At 44.0% G+C, this 10549-nt stretch overlaps 1 protein-coding gene across 1 annotated transcript in view; it reads right to left on the bottom strand.

Annotated features, from left to right (window-relative positions):
* The window catches only part of LOC108797107 (solute carrier family 35 member E2-like), a 29745-nt gene that overhangs the window by 17129 nt on the left and 2067 nt on the right, over window positions 1-10549 (bottom strand). The window contains exons 2-5 of the mRNA XM_018568677.1: window positions 9181-9316; window positions 4662-4789; window positions 2507-2627; window positions 1423-1476 (exon numbers count right to left, since the gene is read on the bottom strand). Coding sequence (XP_018424179.1) covers window positions 1423-1476; window positions 2507-2627; window positions 4662-4789; window positions 9181-9316 — 439 coding nt within the window. The remainder of the gene's footprint in view (window positions 1-1422; window positions 1477-2506; window positions 2628-4661; window positions 4790-9180; window positions 9317-10549) is intronic.

Genomic DNA, 10549 nt, shown 5'->3' with positions numbered 1-10549 from the left:
TATATATCCACCCAGTCTCACTACCTTACCAGAACAGGAGTGGATCCTCAGCGGGGTCCAGTGTGGGCTGCTGTGCTGTGATGGAGCTCCACCCATATGTGCATTGCTTGTACAGTTTCCTTGCACACCCTGTAGAGGTGCCGGGAGCCAGAATGTGATGTCACTCCGGTCCAGGCATCTTTACAGGACACGCAAGGGAGCTGTAAGCATTGCACATATGGATGGAGCTTCCTTGTGCCCATACCCCCAGCCCACCCCACCTCAAGCTGACATTTGGCACCTAGGTGGAGGCTAGGGGGGAAGCTGAGGACCCTCTCACCTAGAAAAGTGGAAGGCACACGGGGTCGCAACCCCCTTTTGGGTCACGACCCACCAGTTGAGAACCAAGGGTCTAGTGAGTATAACTTGCTCTTTGTGTTTTAGCACCCAGACAAAAACGAGCACTTAACCCTTGCAGTACGGGGGTAGCCCCACTGCAAGGGTTCCGAAAAATGTTAAACGGAGTTCCTCTTTAACAATATAAAAACATTACTTTTAAAACGACATTTACATGTTAAAGCTTTTTTTGAGATTCTAGTGATTGGACTTTAAATAGTAAGAGGGCCAGCACTGGTACACATTACATCAGTGAGCAGACTGATAACCTACTAACTCTGGCAAGTTACACTTTGGGGTCTATATGTAAAGATCTAAAAAAAACAAAACAAATCACAGCATTTTCCATTCTGATTTTGGCAGATAACGGGCAACATATCAGGGGTCATCTTTCCATGTATAAAGGTCTAAAACTACATGCAGAGAAACTATTCCTAAAAGGTCCTAAAAGTATGACTCAGAATCACTGTAGATCACCAAAGTAAATGTTTTTAAGGTATTACATTAGGTCAGCGCTGAGCCTCTAAAAAAAAAAAAAAAAAAAAAAAAAAGAATATTTCAAAAAAGTGTGCCCCAAACCTGGAGATATTAGGCCAGCACTACACTCAAACGGGCAAAAAATTCCTTATTAATCTGATAAATGGAGAGGAGTCAATGTAAAAAAAAACATGACCCACCAGTAGCATCAAATGTTGGCGCTTTACTTCACTCTGCTAGATCTACAATATAACCATACTCTGTGTTACTGGATTTTTCTAGAACCCAGTCCACCCTTCTTGGAGAATGTCTGTGGTATAAACACCTTAAGAGCAAAGCCGCTGCTTCTGACACACCTAACAACACATCAACTTAAGGAAGTATGTAAGAAATTCCTTTAGCAGATGCATCTACAACACAAAAACAAAATACTCAAGGATGTGCGCACACCGCTTCTGCTGTTGTCATTATATGTTTGCAGAAAATTCCCTGTAGAATGTTAAGATGACCTGTGTGATCTGACAGCTCTATACGGGGAACACACAACAGTCAAAAAAATTTTATACTCACGAAAATTTGTACTTATCTCCACTGAGAAGCTTCTTTGAAAAGACGTTCTGCAAGCTGGAACAAAACATATTTATTTTCATCAAGTGGCAAATGGTAAATCGATTTTTTCCATTTAATGCCAATTTCTTTAAAAAAAAGTACCTCTGCCGCCCATTACAAAACAATATCCCAAACCGTGCAGAGCAAATATCTAAGAACTGCCATGGTTGTTTCTGAATAAGCATACTCCACATTTCTGCTTTACTTCTTATTGAGTCACTGACTCAGAACAAACATACAGCCAGTGAACATAAATTAAAGGAGAACTATGAGGCTAGTGCTTGTGAGTGACAGCTGTCTCTGCCTCTAGATAGGCAGAGCCAGCTGTCACTCACGCAGCTGGGCAGATCCAGACATAATTGTTGGGATCCACTTCAGATGCGGCGTCTCAGTATACCGCGAGCTGTAGCTCGCGGTATACTGAGCTTAGGGTGACGCTAGTTTGTGTCCTCCCGTTACCCTTAGGAGAACTATGGGGAAAAGCCCTAACCCCATAGTTCTCCTTTAAAGTGAAAATGTCCTTAAGTGCAGCTACACTTATTTTGTAGAAGCCCCAACCTTACACTCAACTTTCCCGAATCTGGCTATATATTGGCTGTGTGACCACATCAGCCCTGCACAGACGCTCAATAAAATGTTCCTGGCTAGGCCCATAAATGCACTCTGGCTCTCATTCAATCATATGAAGCTCTCTGGAGTACAAGCTTGTATTCCAGACAAACTGTCCATATAAATGAATGAGAGTGCATGGGCCAGGAAGATTTTGACAAGCAGCCATAGTTGCACAGCCAATATCTAGCAGGATCAGGGACAGGTGAGTATAGGCTTTGCAGGGCCACACATTTAGCAGAGCAGAAGGTAAGCATTTTGGCAGGAGGGGATTATATTGGGATGGGATGGGATGGGGATGGGGAGGGTTGGTTTTTGTCTCTTTAGCACCAAAAATCTTTTTAGTAGGGTAATTTACTGAATAAAACAGCTCACGGGAAGGTCAATCCAAAGCAGGTGGAAATATCTCTATCAAGTGATACCACGATGATCTTACCAATCCATGATGTTTGTAGATAAGGCTGCAGAAAAGCCAAGAACATTAAAACTGATTTCACTTGCAGTGCAGAGTGCAAGACCACCCATCACTGGCAGAAGGGACAGATTCACCACCATTCCTGCAAGGTGAGAGTATTAAAAGGTAAAAAAAAGATCTATCAAAACCCTCCATTTAAAGTGAGGCTGTAGCGTTCATGCTGGTATTTATGTTCTGTATCTTGCCCTTTGCTGGATAAATCCTAATCACTGCTGGTTTCCTCATCTTCGGAAAAGCCCACATCAGGGCTAGCAAATGTGCAAGCGAAAGTATTTTTTTATTTTATTGTTTATCCGATTAACCGATTAATCGAACCTAATAATCGGCTAACTAATCGATTTTGAAAATAATCGTTAGCTGCAGCTCTATTTTCTGGTTCAAGTGCTGCCCTACTGCTGCAACCTTACCCACACATACTGAAGCATAGAACACGTTCTATAGCCCAATATCACATGAAAACAGCCTGCAATGCAATCTAGATGCACGAAAATCCTGATGAAAATGGCTGCAATGGATAATATAAATCTCGAATTTAAAGAAGCCTGTGTGTAATAGGCTATTTATGGCTGATTTCTTACTTAAAATCTTAGTTGCCTGGCTTTAAGTTGATCCTCTGGTTTCAATACTTTTCAAGTGACTGAGCCAGAACATGCTTGCAGATCAGAAAACTGAGAAGTCCCTATGTGCATAATTGTTTTTAGTCAGTGCCTCAGAGTACTTAGGGTATGTTCACACCATAGCCTGACCAGATTCGGAGTAAATCTGCAGACGCAGTGCAGTGCGTTTTTAACCACGTTTTTTTTTCTAGCCTAAAATGGGCTTTCAGGTGCAGTCCAGTGCATTTGGATGTGTTTTCTATACGTTTACATGCATTCCAGACCAGAGAAAATGAGACAAGCATTTTTTTTTTTTTTTGTCTGGACCGGAACGGACTGAGCTGGTGTGAACAGAGCCCAAAAATACCATAGGGATACATTGGGATGCTGTTCTGGTCCCGGAACAAACTGTTCTGGTCCCGGAACAAACTGTTCTGGTCTGGACGTGGTGTGAACAAGCCCTAAAGCCAGAACATCAGCATGAGGGCCCAGTCACACCATTAAAAGTGTGTTCCAATGCGTTCAGGCTCTGGAACGCACTAGAATGCAACCCGGCCGGGCTCCTTTTTTGGGGGGGCGGGAGGGGGCATGGCATTGACCTCAATGGCACCACAGCCACGGCCCCTGTCCGTGTTGCGATCACCGGCACTCGAACGTGTGTCACATTAGTGCCTGCGTTCCGGTCCACTGCGATCTGCAAAAAATTGTGTTTGCAGCATTTTTTGCAGATCGCACTGGACCGGAACGCAGGCACTAATGTGCCATGTGTTCGGGTGGCGGCGATCACACCAAGGGTGTGGGGCGTGGCTGTGGTGCCATTGAGTTCAATGCATCACCACGCCCACTCCCGCCCCCCAAAAAACCTGAGTCGGCCGGGTTGCATTCCAGAAGCCGAACGCACTAGAACGTACTCCTGATGGTGTGACAGGGCCCTGAAAGCTGGCCAAAAGGCATTTTCAGAAGGTCAGCAATTGTAGCCATCAAACATCGAGAAGTTTCCTTTAAAAAATAATTGTACTTTTACAGAAAGAGCAGTTATAATTTTAAACACCCCCTTACCCACCTAAACTAACCCTTCTCCACTTGCCAACCTGAGATGTATACTTGCCTGAATTTGATGACTGAGGCCCGCAGGTATCTTCAGCGCCTCTGGCCAAAATCTTCTCTCCCCTGACCAGGATTGAGCAGGAGAACCCCATTACCTTCAATGAAGCCATCTCCCAAGTGGTTCCTGTATCAATAGATCACCCCACAGAAGCCTAGAGGGTTTTACTGCGCAGGCAGAGCAAGGAAAAAGAATTGGCTGAAGGCATTAAAGATTCCTGCAGGCTGTGCTCATGCAATTTAGGAGCATATGTATCTGAGACAAGCAAGAGGTGTTAATTTAGGACGGGGGCAAAAAGGATAACTGTATTTTCTACGAAAGTGCAGTCGTCCTTTACAATCTCTTGGAATGACTGTTTGGTTTTCTTACAGCTAGGTGAAATGTGTGCAAACAGAAGAAGTAATCACAGACTCACCTGTATACTCTCCCAGTATCAGTCTGGACATTATAACTGTAAAAATAGGTGCGGAGCTTTTAACAGTTTCGGCAAAAGACACTGCCACATTCTTCAAGCTGACAAGACCTAGGACCACGGTGGAGAATCTGGAAAAATTATGAAATATGATGGCAAATCTAAAAACAAAGCAGTATAGCTAGCAGACATATCATAAGAAATATGTAAATGCTATTTTATTACTTCATCCCAGGACAATAAAAAAAAATCAGCGTACGATAAACTTTCTCCTAGGACAAAAGAAGTGTACAGTGTATGAAGGGAACAGGGAAGTCCAAGGACAAAGACGCCAGCTTCTGAAACCCACGGCAGGTAGTGGCTTATGTTTCTTTCTTTAAAGCAAGCTTAAGCTGGCCGTACACCTATAGGTTATCTGCAGGTTTTCTATGGTCAGATGGAAAAAGTTCCTCCATCTACGCTAAACTGTGTGGGTGGCGGAATATCCCTCTGGGCCAAGCTTCAGTCTTCAATCACTTCAATTCAATCTTTAATCGGCCCCGCTGGCTCTCAAAATACCTGAACAATGCCTGCATCCAATCAGGTTGTTCAGGTATTTTGAGAGCCAGCAGAGCCGACTAGCAAGATAATAAAGCTTGGCCCAGTGTGAGATTCCTCCATCCGCACAGTTTAGCGTAGATGGAGGAATCTGTTGCACTTTTTCCATCTGACCATAGAAAACCTGCAGATAATCTATAGGTGTATGGCCAGCTTTAGGCTCCAGCTGTACCTTTTTAAGGAGCATTGTCTACAAGGCTCCTGGGACTTGTCCAGCCTTGCCTTATGGTGTAGTATTCAGAGTCACAACATGTGAAGAACATATTATAAGTAGATAAGTTGGGTGCCTTACATTGTGTAGGTAAGTGACCATGTGATCATGGTACTACAACCAGGTTAAAGCAGCTTGTGGAGGATAGCAGAGTCCCCACACAGATAAGGGTCACCCCCAGTGCTCCAGGGTTGCCAATCTGAGACGTCCAGTGGGTGATATCAGGATGATGTGTGTTTATGTAAAAAAAACCGTCAATGAGGAGTGTCAGAGGTGCTTTTGAGGGTGTGTTGGCACTGTAGATTAGTGTAATCCAAGTCTTGATGCCAAAGGGCTGTGGATACAGTAGTCTAAGGCGGCAAACATTAATCATTAATAAGAAGAGTTTGCAACTATTCTCAAGCTTGGCGTAGATGGAGGAATACGTTGCACTTTTTCCATCTGACCACAGCAAATCTGCAGATAATCTATAGGTATATGGTCAGCTTTCGGCATATCCCAAAAGCCAGGTAGCCAATGGGCCACAAATGTACAGATGGAGTCTGTAGCTGGAAGATACTTAAGCACACAAACTAAATGGAAAACACCAAAGAGCTAGATTACACCTAAATCTTCAGTCACAAATGGCAAAAATATAGATATGGCAAACTAACCTTTCTGTGTTATATATGTACTGAGCTTTATATAGGTCAACCATTTCAAATACTTGTATCCCTTTCAAGTGAAGAACAGCCTTTTGACAGTATGGAAATAACATAATAACCATATATCTATTTCCTTTATTTTTCAAGGTGGAACTATTTACTTTGCTCTCTCCGGAACACGTAGTTTGCACATTACTATGGGAGAACTGTAAACAGAGTTATCCAGTTACCTACTATTGTGCATTCTATGTATACAATTGCTATGCATACATATAGCCTGACGTGACTTTGGGTCACACAAGTACATTAGTAAATGTGACCCAAAAGATAAGGACAAAAAAGGTTTGGCAAAAACAAAAATGTAATATTACAGTTTACCAATCCCTCAGATATGGTGGCTACAATAGTTTTCTTTCATTCAGGCTAAGAACATCTTCAGCAAGTACACAAAATACCTGCTGAATGCCGTGCCTTTGTCATTTCCTATAAGCTGAGAAAAAGCACAAACATCCTTATCTCTCTCCTAATCTCATCAACCTACCATGTAATGGAGCTGAAACCTGAAAGAGAAAACCAATCACCACTGATGATTCTAAGGACTGGTAAGCTGCAATATATTTGTTTTTGGGTTTAGATACACTTTAATGTAAACCTGTCCTTATGAAAAACAAACAAACTATGAACTGAATGTATTTTGGCTGTCTAATTAGTAGGGACGAATCATGTTAATTTAGATTTTGGACCTTGCATCCATGAAATGTTTGTAATCATGGATAAGCGTTAATTATGGTTAATGTTGTCTATTGCAACAACTAGAACTCATTTTATTGTATTTATTTATATGAATAATACATTTTGATATATTTCATTTATGCATGGTGTGATACCTCTCTACAAAACCCTTTATTTCCCATGTTTTTCCGTACAATACACATTAGGGTGAGAGGTGAAAGTAAGAGGCCAAGGTGGGGGCAATCCACAAGTTTTTTAGCTTATGGAAAAAAATGTAAAATGGCTGCCGGGAAAAATGCAGCAACATATCTTCATCGAACTTCAAGAGCGCCCCAGAAGCTCTAACACAGGAACGTCAACATTTCCTGGGAAAGTTCAATGCTAGCTGCACTGTCCTATTGGCCCATCACTGAGAGGGGTGACCTCACCGGGAAACAGGCATTTGTATGGGGCAGCCGGAGGTGCCAGAATTTAAATATTTATGCTTCTTAGGATTTGGGACTCTGAGGGTGCTCCTAACCACCATATGCACAGGCATCTGAAGACTGCATTTAATTCCAGATGTCATTTAATAATGCTTTAGATCCCTGGTGCTCAACACACGGGCTGCTGGCCCCGTGTGTGGCCTGCCTTGTCCAGGGCTGGGCCGCCACTTGTTGGGCACCTGTGGGAAGAGCGGTAGCAGGGTGCCGAGTGCCGAAAAACATGTTAAACACTGCACAGACCACCAATCAGGGGGGTTAAATAGCACTGCTAGTGAGCACCAGTTGGGGTTATTGCAGTCACTGACATGAATATTAGAGGGTTATTATTGCAGTCACCGACTCCAATACTGGGGGAACACACAAAAGAAGCACAGCTCCTCCATGGCTCAGAAAAAGAATGAGCCGGGTGCTTGCTGGGAGCATGTCCTTGCTCCAATATGATCCCAAACAAACAGAAGAAAAGCTGGCCACACACTGGATTCCACTGGGGTAGTTTATTGAAACTTGTACCACATCAATGGTGTCCCACCCAAGGTCTGCCCCCTCTGACAAGTTTCACCCAATCACGGGCTTAGTCGTAGAGAACAATACTGGGGGGATTTTATTGAATCCAATAATGGGGGTATTTTTTTCCAGTCACTGAAACCAGTACTGGGGCTTATTATTGCGGTCACTGAAACCAATGTTGAGGGCTATGTTGGTGGCAAAGTAACCCCATGCTGTAGGGTTTTATACCATCCACGGACAGCAAAGCTGTGGGGTTTTATTGCAGCCAATGACACCAATGCTGGGGAGGTTTATGTGGCCACTGACACCAAAGCTGTGCGGTTTTATTGCAGCCAATGACACAAATGCTGGGGACGTTTATGTGGCCACTGACACCAATGATCACTCTCCAACTTTCTCTTCAATGTGCACATTGTGGTACATTGCAGAAAATGCAGCAGAATGGAATCTTTTTAGACGCCGAGTTTCAGCCTATTGGGTTTCCATAGCTTGATGTAGTGCACCTCAATGTACTGTAATAAAGCAGAAGAGGTAGTCACCAGCACTCCAGTATTTGCTCCATCAATACTTCTTTATTGACTTTTAAAAGGTCATTTCACAATGTAAAACAACGTTTTGGATCCATGTCGGTCACTTCATCAGACATGATGAAGTGATGACGTAGGACCTACAACGTACAGTAAGGCGCTGCTATTGTTTGGTACTCTACAATATATAAGTTGACCATCGCTATTTTACTTAGTGACATGTTCACTTTAAGATGTCCACAGGCATTAGGTGATGGTTTAATGCACGGATCAGACAAAACAATGTACAGTCTATGAGCTGCCTGGATAGGCTAGAAAACCTGCAGAATCCAGACAAAAGGTTAGTTCTGGCACACTGTGTCCATTATAGGTGCTTTTCCGAGTAGTAGAGGATTGTACAGTGTTGACCATTGATTCATGCAGAGATTTTAGTGTTTAAGTGATGCTCTTTATTGGCTAATGTACATAATTATAAAGGCCAGTTTTCAGGATTCCCTATATCCTTTCATCAGGCTTTATACATTAGGAAATGTATAAAGCCTAACGCCCCCTGACAAAGGGATCTAAGGAATCCTGAAAGCGTGCATCTTTAATAATTAATGTTAGTCAATAAAGTGCATCACTTAAACTCCAAACTTTCTCTGAGCATTTCTCTCCAATGATCAGCTGGGTCTTTCTGTTGGAACAGTCTGGTCATATATGGCCTCCCAGGTTACCAGCATCTTTCACAGCTGGAATTACACTGTCCAAAAAAATTTCCTCTGTACAATAATGACAATACAGACAGCAGAACTCTCAAGAACCACTCTGTGAATTTACCTCATGAGCCCAACAAAGAGCATGATCATTAGGAAGTTTGGAGGATAGCTGAGACGTGCTTTGTGCTGGTACAGACAGCAGGGAATGAACATCTTGATGCAGCCAATAAAAGTGGTCGTCAGCATTTGTACAGCTCCTGAAACAGGAACACAGAAGAAGATACACCGTACAATCAGCAGTTATCAAGGCACAACTGAAAGCCCAGATTCCCCTTTCCTCACTTCCACTCTCTGTAAAGATATTAGCTGTGCAATCTCAAAGCGATATTGTAATAAAGTGACATTAAAGTCAGAACTGTTTGGTGTCATTTGTGACAAATGCTGTTTAAATCACTTACAATGGATGCTGCTCACTGATATGTTTTAAAGTTTTAGTTTCCTGCAGAATCAGTTGGTCCCCTGAGCACTGACCTTGATATCCTGTTTAGGGTGGCTCCTTACCCTTGCAGGGTCCTATGGAGCCAACCTTGTGTGTGCTAGTAAGCTGTGTGTATCTCCACAAACACACAGTCACAGCAAGACAATCCTCTTCCCTGCTACTCCATCCTCGCTTCTCCAAGCTAGTAGATGAACGACTGCTGGAGACTGCTCTGCCCCTTGTGATCTTGTACTGGACAGGCAGTTCAGGGAAGCCAAGCTGAGAGAGTTGGAGCCGTTTGGAAACATGATGACTGTAAAAGCGATATTAAACCTTCTTTGTAAAAAAAATCATTGCTATAAAGGATGCCCACCTTTGGCTGAGGTTGGTGTTGATTTTCTTTGAGGGCCTGTTCACACCAGACGCAGTGCGCTCCGGCCCGATTCTGGCCAGAACGCACTGCCTTGCATTGCGGCAGGCTCACTTTTTTGTGGTGGAGGAGGGCCATTGAAGTGAATGGCACGGCAGCCACGGCCTCCGGCCGCAATGCAATCGGCTGCACGTGATCACAAGGCACATTATGCCTGTGGTCCAGTCCGGTACAATCAAAATAGTGCTTGCAGCATTTTGATAGGACTGGACTGCAGGCATAATGTGCCTGGCAATCCCGTGCGGCCGATCACATTGCGGCTGGAGGGCGTGGCTGCCGTGCCATTCACTTCAATGGCCCGCCTCACCCCCTCCTGCCCCACAAAAAAAGTGAGTCAGCTGCAATGCAAGGCAGTGCGTTCTGGCCAGAATCGGGCCGGAACGCACTGCATCTGGTGTGAACAGGCCCACAGTGGCTGTTTTAAATTCCTCGTTTTCTAGTAGGTCCCCGCAGCGATCTTCCCCCCGCCCCCTGCACGGGTGCCTCCAATGGCTAATGGAGGCACCTGCGCGCCCTTGTGCCCACAGTGGCTGTGTGCGTCCATAGACCCACACAGCCCTGTGGCAGGCCCCGCCCCTTCTC

The sequence above is a fragment of the Nanorana parkeri genome, unplaced genomic scaffold (genome assembly GCF_000935625.1).
Source record: "Nanorana parkeri isolate BGI_ZX_2015 unplaced genomic scaffold, ASM93562v1 scaffold1226, whole genome shotgun sequence".
Lineage (NCBI taxonomy): Eukaryota > Metazoa > Chordata > Amphibia > Anura > Dicroglossidae > Nanorana > Nanorana parkeri.
Note: the sequence above shows the minus strand (reverse complement) of the source record. Positions and strands in the feature narration are given on the sequence as shown.